The 17820-nt window shown below is 38.5% G+C and overlaps 1 protein-coding gene across 8 annotated transcripts in view; it reads right to left on the minus strand.

Moving 5' to 3' along the window:
• The window catches only part of lss (lanosterol synthase (2,3-oxidosqualene-lanosterol cyclase)), a 33715-nt gene that overhangs the window by 5767 nt on the left and 10128 nt on the right, over positions 1-17820 (minus strand). For 2 of the 8 annotated variants that reach the window (XM_060930235.1, XM_060930241.1), the window contains exons 10-23: positions 17272-17369; positions 17151-17178; positions 17008-17064; positions 15994-16065; positions 15172-15222; positions 14943-15092; positions 14761-14857; positions 14097-14202; positions 13952-14017; positions 12217-12306; positions 11962-12132; positions 11703-11781; positions 7474-9982; positions 75-508 (exon numbers count right to left, since the gene is read on the minus strand). In XM_060930235.1, the coding sequence (XP_060786218.1) occupies positions 9836-9982; positions 11703-11781; positions 11962-12132; positions 12217-12306; positions 13952-14017; positions 14097-14202; positions 14761-14857; positions 14943-15092; positions 15172-15222; positions 15994-16065; positions 17008-17064; positions 17151-17178; positions 17272-17369 (1212 nt within the window). In that variant the 3' untranslated portion in view covers positions 75-508; positions 7474-9835. Of the gene's footprint in view, positions 1-74; positions 509-6961; positions 7384-7473; positions 9983-11702; positions 11782-11961; positions 12133-12216; positions 12307-13951; positions 14018-14096; positions 14203-14760; positions 14858-14942; positions 15093-15171; positions 15223-15993; positions 16066-17007; positions 17065-17150; positions 17179-17271; positions 17370-17820 lie in introns of those variants that run through there. The other 6 variants (XM_060930239.1, XM_060930238.1, XM_060930236.1 and 3 more) reach the window with 6 other exon arrangements.

A 17820-nucleotide genomic window follows, 5' to 3' on the forward strand; every position in this document is an offset into this window, starting at 1 on the left:
GCTGCCTTAGTCACACATCTCTTGGTTGATCTACATTTTTGCTTATTTTTCTTATACCAGATCTATGTACTCACCTTGCCATGTTTTCCATGTTTTCCATGTTTCCCATGTTTCTTGTGTTTCTTGTGTTTCCCGTGTTTCCCGTGTCCAAGACCAAGACCATGCCCAGGACCATGCCCAGGACCATGCCCAGGACCATGCCCACATCCTGGCCCCTGGTTATAACCAGCATTATGCACTCCTGGATAGGGTCCTGGGCACACGGAAGGATTGTATGGCCCTCCCGGATAAGTTCCTGGGCCCATAGGTGGATAAGTTCCTGGGCCCATAGGTGGATTGACTGGTCCTCTTGGATAGGGTCCTGGGCCCGTGGGAGGATTGCATGGCCCTCCTGGATAGACTGCTGGACCACCATATCCTGGTGGTGGTTGGTAAGGCATGTTAGCATAAGGAGCACTGGGAAAAGGTTGTCCAGGCTGCTGTGGAAAGTTGGGGTTCATAGCTGTGGCTAAAACACACACACACACAACACACACACGGATCAGAATGCATTCAGTGATGCTGACATGTCATTTCACTAAATTCACAATCCTTTTTAATTCTCAAGACAAGACCAAATTAAGCACTAATCTATCACTAAAAAGATTTTAAGATCTTTAATGCTGTCACAATGCACAACGTAAGGACAACAAGTAACTGTACAGCCATTTAATTTAATTAGCCACTTAATTTTCTAACATATGAGCCCTGATGTTCAAGCATCTCCACAGAATCTGATGGCCATGAACAGATTACTGAGAGTAGTGGTTCTCAAAGCAGAATCTGTAAAACATAGCCAGGAGATGGGGATGACATGGTGGTGTAGTGGTTAGCACTGTCGCCTCACAGCAAGAAGGTTCTGGGTTCGACCCCAGCGGCTGATGGGGGCCTTTCTGTGTGGAGTTTGCATGTTCTCCCTGTGTCTGTGTGGGTTTCCTTCGGGTGCTCCGGTTTCCCCCACAGTTCAAAGATATGCGGTTAACATGGGGCAGCCTTGGGCTGAGGTGCCCTTGAGCGAGGCACCTAACCCCCAACTGCTCCCTGGGCACTGTAACATGGCTGCCCGCTGCTCTGGGTATGAGTGTGAGCTCATTGCTTGCATGTATGTGCTCACTGCTTCAGAGGAGTTAAATGCAGAGAGGAATTTCACAAGAATTAAAGTTGTTGTTCTTCTTCGAGAGCCATGATTTTCTTTTGTAACAGTAATGCAAATCACAACCCACCATTATCAGTTATTATATTCATTATTGAGTTCTTATAGTTATTATCCTATTTGAATGTTAACTTGAATTAAATGGGTTTAATACGAAACTCAATAATTCAAAAACCGATCAACCTAAAAGCAATGTCAACTTAGACATATGTTCTGTCAGAGGAAGGCTCAGGAATAAAATGCCCTATGGCTTCAATAAATAGCCAAAATATCACTGTACACATTTGAATACTAAGTCTTGTATACGTGAACAATTGGATTATGTTTGAGAACTCTGGACTGAGAAGTTTAAATTCAAATAAATCAGAAGCATATCTGTAGAGGAAATAATAGTGTGTTGAAATGTACTGTGCAATACAGTCACAACTATAAGGGCACTCGGTCGAGTGCATACCGCCGCCAAGACCCATATTCGGATTTGCATCAAAATCTAATCAATTGTTCCTTGGCTCATGGCTCACCTTTCCTCAAAATTTCATCAAAATCTGTTCACTATTTTTTGAGTTACATTGTGAACAGCCCCCCCCCCAAAAAAAATCCTGGATCCTCATACATATCTAGACCCATGATCCATGTACAAATCTCGATTTGCATGAAAATATAATCAATTGTTCCTTGGTCCATGGTACACCTTTCCTCAGAATTTCACCAAATTCTGTTCACTACTTTTTGAGTTACAGTGGAAACAGAGAAATAAACAGAGACAAAAACATAACCTCCAACAGAGTTGATGGAGGTAAATCATACAAATAATGACCTCTAGCATATCTTGTTGTTCTCTGTACTGAAGGGAGTAGCACAACTATAAAATATTGAAAATTTTCTGGGATTGTTTAGTGGGAATTGATTTTCAGTGCCATAATCAATGAAAGCTGTCTGTGCTATTCTTACTCATTCACTGACATAGTAACTGCTTTATCCTGTTCAGAGTCATTGCAGATCCGGAACCTATCATGGGAATACTGGCTGTGATGCAGGATTACACCCTGGCATCCCAGCCAGGGTGATACATGTGTACATTTACACACATTCATTTCTACCAATTTATCTGGGCTAAAAATTGTTTTAGCCAATCCACCTGTAGGCATGTTTCTGGGAGGTGGGAGGAAATCAGAGAACCCAGAGGAAACCCATGCAGACATGGAAAGAACGTAGAAAACCCATAGACATACACCAGGAGAGATGAACCTGGAACCCCAGAGCTGTGAGGCAGTGACGTTCCAATAAAAAGACGAATAAAATTGGACTGCATGTTTAAAAACAATTTACACCACAAATTTATCACAAATTTATCATAAACCACAAATTTATCATAATTAATATCTTACGTTGTACTGTACAATGAAAATGTATTATTAAAACAATAAATTAAGATCATTATTTATTGTTCTATTATAATGTCTCATTAAATGAAAGTGAGACCAGAAGGGAAGCTTGTTATTATTTAAGGACTGCTTTATGGCTGTTGTCTTGAAGGGATAACCACTTTTAATTAAAAACCCAATTCCAAAAATGTTGGAACACTGTGTAAAACATAAATAAAAACAGAATGTGAAGATTTGCAAATCTTGGAAACCCTGTATTTCATTGAAAATAGTTCAAAGGCAACATCAAATGTTGAAACTGAGAAATTGTATTGTTTTTTGAAAAATACAGTATATGGTCATTTTGAATTTGATGTCAGCAACATGTTTCAGAAAAGCTGGGACAGGGCAACAAAAGACTGAAAAAGTTGTGTAATGGTAAAAAATAAATAAATAAATAAATAAAAAATATAAAACAACCCAAAACTAATTTGGTTAATTGGCAACAGGTCACTAACATGATTGGGTATAAAAAGAGCATCCCAGAGAGGTGGAGTCTTTCAGAAGTAAAGATGGGGAGGGGTTCACTGGACTGTAAAAGGCTGTGTGGGCAAAACAGTGCAACAATTTAAGAATAACATTCCTCAGTGTAAAATTGCAAAGAATTTGGGGATCACATCATCTATGGTACATAATATCATTAGAGAATCTAGCAACCTCTGTGTGCAAGAGACAAGGCTGAAAACCGACAGTGGATGCCTGTGATCTTCAGGCCCTCAGGCGACACTGCATTTAAAGCAGACATGTATCTGTAGTGGAAATCACTGTATGGGCTCAGGAACACTTCAGAAGACAATTGTCTGTGAAAACAGTTCATTACTGCATCCATAAATGAAAGTTAAAAACCTATATAAACAATATCCAGAAACACTGCCACCTTCTCTGGGCCCAAGCTCTTTTACGATGGACTGAGGCGAAGTGGAAAATTGTCCCCAGGTCTGAAAAATCAAAAGTAAAAATTATTTTTAGAAAATCATGGACACCATGTCCTCCAGGCTAAAGAGGAGAGGGACCATCCGACTTAGTGCACAGTTCAAAAGCCAACATCTGTGATGGTACGAAGGTGCATTAGTGCACATGACATGGGTAGCTTGTACATCTGGGAAGGCATCATTAACGCTGAATGATATATACACGTTTCAGAGCAATATGCTGCCATCCAGACAAAATCTTTTTCAGGGAAGGCTTTCCTTCTTTCAGCAAGATAATGCCAAACCACTTTCTGTACATATTAAAACTGCATAGCTCTGCAGTAAGAGTCCAGGTGCTAAACTGGCCTGCCTGCAGTCCAGACCTGTCTCCTATTTAAAACATTTGGCGCATTATGAAGTGCAAAATACGACAAAAGAGACCCCGAACTGCTGAGCAAATGGAATTGTATATCCAGCAAGAATGGAACACTCCTTTTGCAAAACTATAGCAATTGGTCTCCTCAGTTCCCAAAGGTTTACAGAGTGTAGTAAAAAGTAGAGGTGATGCAACACAGTGGTAAACATGCCCCTGTCCCAACTTTTTTGAAATGTGTTACTGACATCAAATTCAAAATTATGGAATCAATTTTGTGCCAAAATGTTCATACAATACTTTTGAAATATCAAAGAAAAACGACAAATCAAAATACAAAAAAAAAAAAAAAAGTCAATTTTTTTAGACTGGCAAACAAATTATTCGTGTAATCGTGCAAAATATCAGTCTATTACTCTTCAGAAACCTTTTATTTTTTGTTCCGCGTCTTTCTCAGTTTTGTTTGACGTAATTTATTCTGGTTGCGATTCCAGCTTTCTCGTTTGCACTCCTTGACTTTTTGCTTGCAGTTTTGGCACAAACTTCACGTGTGGGTCGGCTGTCCAGGAATGCATTCCCATTGGGTAACTTGTGTTTGACTGACAGCTACGCTCAGCGATTCCCCGGAGGCTGTTGACTATGATATTGAATTAACACTTTGTTGAATTAATTCAATATCATAGTCACCACTGAAGTCCACTCGATCCTTGTTTACCGTCAATGGATCGGTCACTCGTCAAACAGTCTGCCAGAATCCGAGTAGGGAATGGCTGAGCGTAGCTGTCAGTCAAACACAAGTTACCCAATGGGAATGCATTCCTGGACAGCCGACCCACACGTGAAGTTTGTGCCAAAACTGCAAGCAAAAAGTCAGGGAGCACAAACGAGAAAGCTGGAATCACAACCAGAATAAATTACGTCAAACAAAACTGAGAAAGACGCGGAACAAAAATAAAAGGTTTCTGAAGAGTAATAGACTGATATTTTGCACGATTACACGAATAATTTGTTTGCCAGTCTAAAAAAATTGACGACTTTTTGTTTTTTTTGTATTTTGATTTGTCGTTTTTCTTTGATATTTCAAAAGTATTGTATGAACATTTTGGCACAAAATTGATTCCATACAAAATGAGCATATATTTAAAAAAAAAACCCACAACAATACAATTTCTCAGTTTCAACATTTAATATGTTGTCTTTGTACTATTTTCAATGAAATATAGGGTTTCCATGATTTGGAAATTATCACACTGTTTTATTTACAGTTTGCAGAGCGTCCCAACTTTTTTGGAATTGGGGTTGTACTATGGATATTAAGTACCTTTCAAAACATAAATTACAAGTTATAAGCTGTCCATAATTAAGTCACAAAAGTAGTAATATGTGGCACTAGTTTCTGTTAGAAATTCAGAATAGCTGTCCTTAAAACTGAAATGATCTGTCTTGCTACAGCACTTACAGTTGTGGTCAGAAGTTTACATACAGTGACATGAATGTCATCTTGGATATGAATGTCATGGCAATATTTGGGCTTTCAGTAATTTCTTTGAACTGTTCTTTTTCTGTGGTAGAATGATTGTACAGCATACATCTTAAATTAAAAAAAAAAAAACACACTAGAATCTGGTGCACAAGTTTTAATTTTCTTTGGGTTTTCTGAAATCAACACAGAGTCAAAATGATACATACAAGGTCAAAAATATACATACAGCACACCTAATATTTGGGTAAAATGTCTCTTTGCAAGATTCACCTTGACCAAACATTTTAACATTTTTGTTTACCATGAACAAGCTTCTGGCAGAATTCTGGTTGGATATTTCATGACTCTTCATAGTACAATTGGTAGAGTTCAATTAAATTTTTATTTATTTTTTTCCCCTTGGCATGGACTCTACTTATAAGCACGGTCCATATATTTTCAATTGGGTTGAAGTCAGGGCTTGTTTTAAGCTTAATGTTAGCCTGCTTTATCCTCCACAACCAGCTGTGATGCGTGTTTGGGTTCATTGTCCTGTTGTAACTCCCAAGTCCTGTTCAAGTTTCTGATGGTTTATGCTGAAGAATTCTGAGGTAGTCCTCCTTCATTATTCCATCCATTTTGTGCAATGAACCAGTTCCACTAGCAGCAAAACAGCCCCAGAGCATGATGATCCTACCACCACCACCAGTTGGTACAGTGCCCCTCTGTACATGGTGGTCATTGTGGCTAAACAACTCTATCTTTTTCCTTTCCACCAGAAGGCTTTTTCTTTGTCCATGTGGTCAGCTTCAAACTTTAGTTAAGCTTGAAGGTGTCAATTTTGGAGCAGGGGGTTATTTCTTGGATAGCAGCCTCTTAGTCCATGGTGATTTGAACTGTAGACAGTAATCCATCAGCTTCCAGTTCATGGCAGCTTTTTTTCCCCTCTCTCTATAATTGTAATGTGACCTTGGGTATTGAGAAAGGCACTATATAAATTATTATTATGGCAGGGCTGTGCCATGGTGGTTCCCAGGTTGTTCCTGACCACCCAAACCAATTTCCTTTCAGCTAAGGATGACAGTTTGGGTTTTCTTGGAAGTGGCTTGGCAAAGTGACTACACCTCACAGTAACTTACATACAATTGTTGTAACTGATCATGGGATCTGCAGTTGTTTAGAAATGGCTCTAAGAGACATTCCGGAGTTGTGTACATCTGCAATCCTCTTTCTCAGATCTGCACTGATCTCCTTGGACTTTGCCATTTTACTGTGTGTTGGTCAATCCAATGAGTGCTGTAAACAAGCCCTTTTTATGAAGGCACAGAGAAGTCACAATCATGTGACGACAGCTGGTGGTCACATGATTGACTACCAGCTGTAGTCAATCATGATCACTAACAGGAAGTTAAGAGGCCTTGACCTTGGCAAGATAAGAGACATTTTGGAAGTTTCATCACCTCTGAATTAATAATCTAAGTGAACGTATGTATTGTTGACCCTGTATGTATAATTTTGACCCGGTGTTGATTTCAGAAAACCCAAAATAAATTAAAACTTCTGCACCAAATTCATGTTTTTTTTATTAAAGAAATATGTTGTACAATCATTTCACCACAGAAAACGAACAGTTCAGAGAAATCATTGAAAGCCCAATATTGCCATGACATTCATATCCAAGATGACATTCATGCCACTGTATATAAACTTCTGACCACTGTACTTATCTTTTACAAAGATCACATTGCCAAACATTGTACTTAGCATTTTTTTATGACAAGGGGCAAAAAAACAAAAAACAAAACAAAAAACCCAATTTGCTTCACATCATAACTTCCTTACAAAGTCTCTTAAATTATTAAGAAGGCTCAGAGTCGTCAGTACAAAAACCATTAATCAGCCATAACACTCTTGCTCCTGCTGATGAAACACCCAAGATGGTTACTGACTAGCTTTGACCAGCTCCACTAACATCAACAGCAACGTGAAGGCCATTTCCTTTTTGAGTTTTACTAGTTGAGCTATAACATAGATACAATAAAATAATCATTCCTAAAATCAATATGTAATCACATATAATAAAGTCACCAGATTGACCAAGACTAACTTACCACAAAGTCTTCCAAAATAAGGAAAGATAGTGCTGTGATCCAACAAACAGCAGGCAGTTCCTTGATCTGTGTTTGTGTGCTTTACTGATGGGCGACGCCTCATACCAAAGTCCTACCAATGGGAGCGCTGTGGGTGTAGCATGGGTTAGAGGAAATCATGCAACAAGGGGCTTCAGTTCTTGACAGGAACATATCAAGCATACCATATTTTGTAAAAATAATAAATAAAATAATAATAATAAATAATAATAAAAAAATAATAATAAAAATACTTTAGCAATAAGGATAAACAAAGGACTTAAATATGAAATTAATATATTCTCATAATTTTAAATAAATAAATAAATAAATAAATAAAGAGTGCAGATAAAGCCAGTCTGAAACACTCATGTAAGCTTTTGCAGTCCAAACATCCACATTCTTGGAGTGACAGGCTGCTGTTATATAATTTGTCAACACTTGCTATAACTCAAAGCATATAAAGGATATGGAAAGCTTAACAAGGTTTTACTTAATATAGCTTGTAAAGCTTGAAATATAACTCTTTATTTATATAAATTATCATTACATTAACATTACTACTAACATTAAGCGCACGCACACACACACACACACACACACAGACCAGTATGTTTGAGGAACAAATTCTTCCGATATGTAAATCTCTTTCATCCCAAACTAATCCTATGACCTGAATTAATGCTTGAACCTAATTGAAGCTGTAGATCTCCCTGTACAAAGGTTATTTACTTTGTCAGATGCACTGGAATGTTTATATCTTGGTGATGGGTGTGTCCCACTCGCTGCTCACGCATGAAGAGCCAAACCCAGAGTGAGCTGAACTTACTGATCTGAAAGCATGTGGGGGTAGAGCACCTACAGCAGGGATCACTACATGACATCACTCAGTTGAAAATTAATACCACCTCACACTTAGTAAATCTTTCCTCAAACTAATTCCTCATAAAAGTAGCAAAAAAGGTTTCTTGTACTTATACTATACTTTACATACAGCCCGATGCAAAAGTACTGGAGTGGCAAGGGCAATGTCCCCTCCCCCCCGTACAATGAAGACAGCTGGGTAACAAGAAAAACCTGTTCATCACATGTTCCAATATTTATAGACACTTGGAAAATGGGTGGATTCAAACAAAAGGTGACATGTTCTAAATTGTTTAACACATCTAGGCATAAATATAAGAAAATGAACTATTATCTTCAGTTTTGATCTCAAATCCAAAAGTCCAAAAAAAAAATAGCTTGGCTTTCCCGTTCCAGTACTTTTAGAGAGGACTGTATATAAATATAAAGTATGGACAAGCTGGCTTAATCATTGGCATGTTGTGGAAAAAAATGACTAATGGAAAAAATGACTATGTTGTTTGTCTCTGGGAGTTGAATAAAGGGAAAGTGATAAAATGTGACAACTAAAGCCCTGTACACACTCCACAAGCTTTGACACAAAGGGAATTTGGCCAAAGTTGGGTCCAAAGTTGGGATTATCAGTGGTCTGTGAAAAAAACTGCCCGGTTATCCATGATTTAAGAAAAATGTTATAGTGATGGAAATCCCAACTAATTATTACTGTTGTATTTATTAAAGAGTTCTTACATAATTATTAACCTAACTGATTAGTCACCTGAAATGAATCCAAACTTTAATTGAAAAATATGCAGGGTTGTATATAATGTCATCTTCATGTACACATTTGAATAACAAGCATCACATTTAAATAACTCATATTATTCTTATTACAGAATAATGGAGATCTAATACTGGTATATGTGACATGGCTGAGGGAAAATTTATTTACATGCACTTCTGGATTGGTGTCACTCTGTCTCTCGAGTGTGTGTGAATGTATCAGTGACAGTGTGTACATCCCTATTTATAATTAACAGTGCATGTGTATGTGTGTGGGTGTGAAAGATAGGGAGAGCTGTGCATAGATGCTTGTAATAAACTCAGAATTTACTTAAAAGGTCCAAAATACCCTTCCTTGTCAATACAATGATGATACTATGCTTGCATTAATTTATGCCTCAAATATCTAGCGCTACAGGTACTGTTCAATTACAATGGCATGAAATCTTTTGTGCATTTATTTATTAGAACTATGCAATTGAATTGGCAATCCCATGACCACATGACATAATATATAAGAAAATATTGTAAAATAAAACAATGTAGCTTTCAAAAATACAGTTAAATTATATTTAACTATAGCATGATTTAAAAACAAAATCAATTGTGACCATGGGAGAGCATTACTGACTGGTCAGTCCTAAAAGCAGCAAATCAGTTTGTATGAAAGTGAAAATTTTCACCAGAAAGTTAGACACCAAAGGAAATTAAACACAGATTATCTTTCAGTCTCTGCCAGGTTCTGAGCAAGTGAGCTGGAAGGGTAGAGACGCAAGAAACGGCCCAGAGTCCAAACTGGAAACACGTTTCTATAGGATGTATAACTGATGGCACAGCTCTTGTTGAAAACACCAGAGATGTTCTCCTGGAGATGGTGAGAAAATGTCTATATCAGGAGCATTCAATAAAAATTTGTGACTTTCCAGCTAAATTCCTTGCTGATAAAGGCTCAGATAAGCAAATAAAATGACTGAATGATTACAGCAGTTATATTTAAGGCTTAAAGATTAGTCAAATATTAATGGCCAGGTTTGTCATACACCGATGGCTTCCCCTACAGTATTTTTTGAGTATTCATTTTTATATGCTAAAATACTTCGCTATCAGTTGAAAACTGGTCTATATCATCATCATCAAGACCCATTTTCTATGTACAGGGACAGCTGATGCACAAGGATAGCAGATGTGACTTCAGTTTAATTCAGTTACATTTTATTTTTGTTTATAGTCTATAGTGCTTAAATGCAATTGCATAAGTTACAGGTGATTTTTTAAAATCAGGTGAATCTCGATTCACCTTGGTGATTCTTAATTTACCTAGGTGAATTAGGATTTAAGGTTAGGCTTGGGTGATCTAGTGGAATGTTTAATTTCTTTATTGGACCTGAATCTTCCGTAGTGTAGTGGCAAAGCGGTGGCCTTCATAGCAGAAGGTCCCAAGCTTGATTCCCAGCAAGGACAGAAAAAGTGGGGTAAAAAAGGTAAATTAAAAGTAGACTGCCTTTCAGATTTTTCAAGTTTAGGTCATAAAAAGAATTTTCCCTGACACCCAATTATTTTTGTTTAGTGGACTGAAAGCTACTGAATTTGAATTGCAGACTTCCAATTTATTAGGTTAAAAAAAAAACAATTAATGAATTTAGGGCCATGTGGCCCTAAATTCTCCACTATTTTTTCTTGCTTCACCATGACCCACTTCAAGATACTACGTCATGCATCACGTGATGGGCTTTCCCCGTTTGTGCAAGGCATTGTGGGATACAAATTTGAAACAGGAGAGAAAAACGGAGGACGCAAATGAAACGTGAAAGACTGACTACAGTAACGGAAAGCGAGAAGAAAAAACATTATGTTGCGAAGGAAAGGAAATGCAGAACTAAGCTAATAAATATAGACGGTCAGCGAGCACCTCGGTGTGATCAGCTGTTTGTTTAGCAATAGAATGATGTAATGGTCAGTGCATGGTCAAGGTAAACCTGTAGATGGCAGTAATGCAATACTGGATGCCAGCTGCCATAAAACCCAAAAGAAGAAGGAAAAGAAGAAGGAGGTAAACTTGTGCATGTGCACACTGGACTTCCTCTATCTGCTTGACTGTGCGAAGCGAGCGATTTCATGCACATTATTTGCTAGGGAATCCCCTCAAATTAAATAACTTCCCAGCCACAGAATGGCCTGTTTTTTTTTTAAAGATATTGCAGAAATAAACATATATCACAATGACCAAATTTCAGAGGGAACTAAATTTCACCGATTTTATGAAATTGAAAGGCTGCATAGAGAGGCATAAGAGGATAGAAGATATAAAGGGGTTGGGGTGAGTGAGAAATGATGGGGAAAGGTAAATAGAGTGTGGTTGTTGAAATGTTCTCATTCTTTTATGAACCCCCTAAAAAAATCCCTTTTAACAATGTCAACCTAATTCACCTAGGTAAATCTAGAATCACCGAGGTGAATCCAGGTTCACCTGATTTAAAAAAAAATCACCTGTAACACATATTTTAATGCAAAACCTTTTCGACCCTAATGGAACACCAAGGATTACTGTTAAACACAAATTAAAGACATGGAAAAGAAGAACTCACTTGTGGCCAGTCTCCATTGGGAAGCTGCTTGTCAATCAAAACCTGTATTCCACGCTCAATGACTATGCTGTCAGGGTACCTGTTGTATAAAAAAAAACAAAGAAAAAAAAAAAACAAAGAAAACATGAGAGGTGAAATAAATGTAATATTAAATCATATTGGGAAAAAAAAAAAAAAAAAAAAAAAAACTTATGGAAAGATGTGGAACCCCTACAGCTCTGTCACTGTAAGACCACGCTGGCCACACAGTGAGCATTACCTGACAGCCATCAGACCCAGCAGAGCCCAGCAGGTGTTATGGATTTGGGAATTTTTGCTTTGTATATAGCACCTCTGCTCACATGACTCAAAGTCCTCTCCCCAACCTCCATCCTCCATCTGCTTGGAGAGCAGGAAGTCACAGGCACGCCTCACCTCAGCACACACCAGTCTGAAACACAGAAAAGATGCGTGACTCACATGATTCACTGAATTATTGACTTCTGGACATGTACTTTATTTAATCAAATCATACCCATCATATCCATCCTGGAAAATATGACCCATGCATGCAAATGCCTCCAATCCAAACCATACTCCATATGTAAAGCACACACCCCATGACCTGAAAAGGATCCACAAACCAAACAATGTAGTACATATAGTGTATGGTATTATACCATGCATTTGTATTAGAAGAAGAAAGCTTTATTTGTCACATGCACAGTGAAATTCATTCTCTGCATTTAATCCATCTGAAGTGCACACACACACACACACACAGAGCAGTGGGCAGCCATGCTACAGCGCCCGGGGAGCAGTTAGGGGTTAGGTACCGTGCTCGAGGGCACTTCAGCCCAAGGCTGCCCCATGTCAACCTAACTACATGGCTTTGAACTGTGGGGGAAACCGGAGCACCCGGAGGAAACCCATGCAGACAAGGGGAGAACATGCAAACTCCACACAGAAAGGCCCCCCCCCAGTTAGGCTCAAACCCAGAACCTTCTTGCTGTGAGGGGACAGCGCTAATCACTACACCACCGTGCCACCCTATAGACCTATAGGGTCTCTGAAGCATAGCTAAGAGGTCTCTGATTTTTAAATTTAGTGATGGTGGTAAAAACTCACAAATCCACCATTTTCAAAGCTATTATATATTTATTACTGATTTATTATGGTCCTCAATCTTTAAATAATGTCAACTAAAATTAAATACAATTGCATTCGGCAATGAGGAGGGTCAAGAATAAAAGCTTTCAAAAATGAAATGGTCATAAAAATGTAAACAGAAACACGCCATTATATTTTATGTGTATATATATAAAATTGTATTTATTGTCTAACAGTTAAAGGGACACCTCGCTGCAAAGGTTTACGAATACCTGTTCTGGATCATATCATATACAGGTAGTCGTCGACTTACGACTGCGTTTGGTTACGACTGACTGGTCGTAAACCGATCTGGTCGTAAGTCGGCCTATGATAAATGAACGCAAGTATATTGTGATGTGTAATCATCTTAAAGTCTTATTTTATCAACATTTTCTTATTTCATTACCTTGGCTCATTATTTGGTTTAAGCCAAACACTGCATACTACACTGCGTACAGTACAATTCGTTTAATATGTGCAAAACAAAAAATATGAAATACAGGTGTGAAAAATAGAAAACATTTTAGTTTGAAACATACCAATGTAAAACATAGCAAAGTACAAAATTTAGTGACATACAGCTGGCATCACTGGTGCTTGGCTGTGGGTCATCTACATCATCATCAGCTGTTGCAGTGCTCGGGCTGGCGGGAGCATTTGCTCGTTTCATAAACCAGGAGCTGGGGTGGAAACTGTATGACGGAGTGCGCGAGGGAGCGCGAGAGAGACTGCGCATGTGCCTGGAGCTGGGGCGGAAACTGTATGACGGAGTGCGCGAGAGAGACTGCGCATGTGCCTGGAGCTGGGGCGGAAACTGTTGTATGCGGCGAGAGGCGCTGCCGGGAGCTGGGGCAGAAACTGTCATACGCTCAGCTAGCAAACACTTGCCAGTCATAACCAGACGGTCGTAAAGTCGATCGGTCGTAAGTCGACGACTACCTGTATATTAGAGTATTATTATTAGTACTATTTAGCAAAAAGTACTTGAATTTGGTATAGAATTAATTACACAATACTATTACAGGGAATCAACATTCACTTGAATTAAAAAGTTTAAAGTAAAATAAACAACAATTCCTTTTGGCAAAGCAGTATTGAATTGAAGCTCAAGGGCCTACCCTTCCCATGAACCATCAGGTCTTTGCATCCTTCTGCAGTAGTCAAGTCCCTGCTGAAGAGTACTCCTACAACGACACATTACAGCTTAATTCACTGAAGCGTGTTGAATTTCTTTGGATGTTCATAGAGGGATACTAGAGTTACCTGATCTCCTGCACTCTGTGCTCAGGATAAGCATGATGGAAGTGCTGCAGGGCTTGCATTACAGCCGACGTGCACTCTACATAGGTGTAGTCGATCATGATATCACCTGTGACAGGACACAGAGTCAACAAATTATGAAACAAGTATTCAAAAGCGCCATCAAACCAAATGTAAAGACAACTCACAATATATGATATTAAATGTTTAACATAATATCTGTGGAAAGAACAGAAAAATACACTACAATTATAATGAACCATTATATTTTTAGTAGTCATGATACTATGAATTTGGCTTTCTCCAAACATTTGCTCCTGACCGTGAGTTGGCCTAGTGATTAGTGTGTCTGCCTCTCGACTGGGAGATCGTGAGTTCTACTCGCGGTTGGGTCATACCAAATTAAAAAAAAAAAAGGTACCTCATACCATCTGGCAAGGCACACTGCAATACAGATGTGAGTGGGGAAGTCAATCTCTCGCGGTTACCAGAGGACTAGCCCCCCACTGTAACCCTAGCTATACAGGTGAGAGGCAGAGGGCTATCGAAACGGAGATCGGCGCTGCACCCATACGTCTTAAAGAGTTGGTTAATACTGGGACAGGAGACTGCCTGGGAACACCAGATTCTGACGTGAGAGGGACTTTGACTCGAAACATTTGCTCACCAAACACTTCAGATGGGTTGAGCAGCTCCAGCAGTTTTCCTCCACGTTTGGTCTCGTATGTGGCAAAGCCACCATCAGAATTTCTCATGCTTAAAAGCTAAAAGACACAGCAAGAGTTGAAGGCGATGGCAGTAGCCTTGGAAGAGCAAAGCACATGCTGACGTGTTGTCTTATGACTGTACCACATTGACTGCATCAAAGAGTCTTTGTGAGGGAATGTGCTCTGTGATGAAGCTGCACTGCTCCTGCAGTAACATCACCGACTTCAGGCCCTCTGCTGTACAGTCAGCTACGATCCAACCACAGTCAAGTGTACTGAAGGGAAAACCTCCCTGATTCACACACACACTTAGTTACACCAAACCCCAAAAGTATTTTCATCGTTTAAAATCGAATGTAAGCTTTCAGTACCTTACTCATTTGTCTGTAATATTTCTTGTAATCTGGGGGATTTTCTTTAACCTGAAATAATGAAAAATTTGTTTAAATACAACACTGCACCACCACCCTACTGTCCATCACCCTACTGTTACGACTACTATTACAACTACTAGTACTATGATCTCTACAATTACTACTACTCCTACTAATAATAACAACGACAACAACAACAGCTTGCATTTGTATACTGTAGCACCTGTCACACAAATAAGTAAGTTTTATAGGTTTACAAAAAAAAAAAAGATTGATCCGTTTTGATATCATACACGAGTATAAATACACAGGTGATTATAGAAAATCACGCGTGCTGACTAGTCGAGAGATTTGGACCATTTCTCAACAATCACCTTGAACGACTCGGCAAAATGGCAGCCAATTGCTTCGTCACAATAAGTGAGGAGGAATTACAAATTATGAAAGAAAATGCTGTTCCGAAAACCTCTAAAGATGCTAAGAAGTTTGGTCGAAAACTATTCAAAGGTAAGGTGGAATTGTGATTTATTTTATCCATTTCAAAACAAATTATTTTATGTGAGTCGGCATAGATAAGCGACAGAAGTCTGTGTGCGCCTTTATTACATTTGCATGCTGCTTTTGAAGTTTGAAATAAATTTTTTTTTTAAATAAGATTTTTTCAATTTTTAAATAAATCACCTGTGTATTTATATGAAAACAATTATCTGCTTCAGGCTCAATGGTTATTATTGACTGATATTCACTTGTATGGAGAATATTACGAGCCTGTTACTGGCATTATGCTTCATTTAACTGTTACGTACTTACTGCTCTCACCTGGGTTAGATTAAGGAACTGGTGGGCCTTCATTAAACACTGTGTAAACCGGGGGTCATTCTGTGCACCTGCCTTTAAATAAAAGTGTAATATACTAAGTAACTTTAAAAACGCACAATGGAATTCAACACGATATCACTTTAGAAATTTATGATATTGTATGTAATGCACACACATCTTGAAACATCGATAAAGGACATTTATTGTCAAACTCAAGAATTAATTCACAATAAAAAAATTCAAAGTGACAGTTGGTCCATGTTCGGACCGTCATGCTGGAGATTCTGGGTCTGTGTCGTCCAGGGGTCTCAGCAGCAGTGACTGAGGGTGTCAGGAATCTGTCACGGAGGTGAGCTAGCCTAATGTGCTGATCCTGAACTGGCGTCGTGACTCGAGGCTGACCAGGGCGTGGACGATCCCTGGTGCTCCCTGTCTGTCTGTAACGCTGACTCAAACGGGAAATGGTCGAATGATGAACACCGAAGTGCCGGGCGACCTCTGTCTGTGTACTTCCGGCACGCAACATCCCGATGGCCTGTTCACGTTGATTTTGGCTTAGGCGTGGCATCTTCAATAATGACAATTTTCCTATCATTTCCCCCGGGTATTTATAGGCAAGATTGTGTGTGTACAGTGTATGCAAAATTTGTTTGAAAATTAAAGCCTGTCCATGTCATTGACTACCCGAGTCATATTGTACGTTATTGAGTACAACTCCCTTAAATTCTGATTTGAGCACAGATTTGGAACTTATTCGGGCGGAACGAAGTTATTTTTCCATTGTGATATATTTCTTTTCTTCTTGAGATAAACTCAGCACGAATTCAGCAAGTTTTATCAATGTGCGTTTTTAAAGTTACTTAGTGTATTTAAATGTTTATGATTCTTGCATTTCTACTGTTTAATCCTCCTGACTTACTTGTAGTTTACATTTCAATTCCGCAATGACAGTAAAACTAATAAACAATGTAATATGATGTTACCGATTACACAATTTCAAACATATTTTAATACCTCAAGAAATGCTTGTACTGCAAAGGCAGTGTCCCATAGCTGAGATCCATTGGTTCCCTGTAAAAATGCAGACATGAATGTGAACGGCAGCAGTCAGATAACATTATGTACTATGTGGCATGAAAAATATTAAGCAGACCAACCTGCATCTTCAAACCATCAAGACCTAGCCTGTGAAAAATCATACACAGAATATATTGTTTATATATTTAAATGTCAACATAGGATATGGAGTATTCTAAAAATGGCTTGTTTATGACTAACCAGAGATAGTCTGGGATCCTTGCCACATGCTCCTGGAAGGCAGCTGATGTGGGCCCATCCACATGCCAGCGCACCAACATATTAATGGTTTTTGAGATCTGAAAATATAGTTGGGATATGAAAATAATGCTTTCATGCTATAGTAAGATACTGCCAATAATACAGTACTGTGTCATACCAAGAACGTACTATTAAGTGGAGTAAACATTAAAACCTAGGATCATTCGAATCAATATTTGCTGTCAACACGCTGTATATAAACCTGGATCATTTCTCTTAAGTACACTGTTACAAAATCAGCTGACAGATTGATTCAAACATCTTGGGAAACATGTTTTGGCTGTCACTTGCTTGTCTCTGCATGTCCAAGACAACTTCGATCATGCTGAGATTTTCTCTCTTTTGAATTAAAGATATATAATTTTATATATTTGGAAATTTAAAGGTAGACTGTCTTTCAGATTTTTCAAGTTTAGGTCATAAAAAGAATTTTCCCTGACACTCAATTATTTTTGTTTAGCGGACTGAAAGCTACTGAATTCAAATCAC

This window comes from Neoarius graeffei, chromosome 9 (assembly GCF_027579695.1).
Source record: "Neoarius graeffei isolate fNeoGra1 chromosome 9, fNeoGra1.pri, whole genome shotgun sequence".
Taxonomy (NCBI): Eukaryota; Metazoa; Chordata; class Actinopteri; order Siluriformes; family Ariidae; genus Neoarius; species Neoarius graeffei.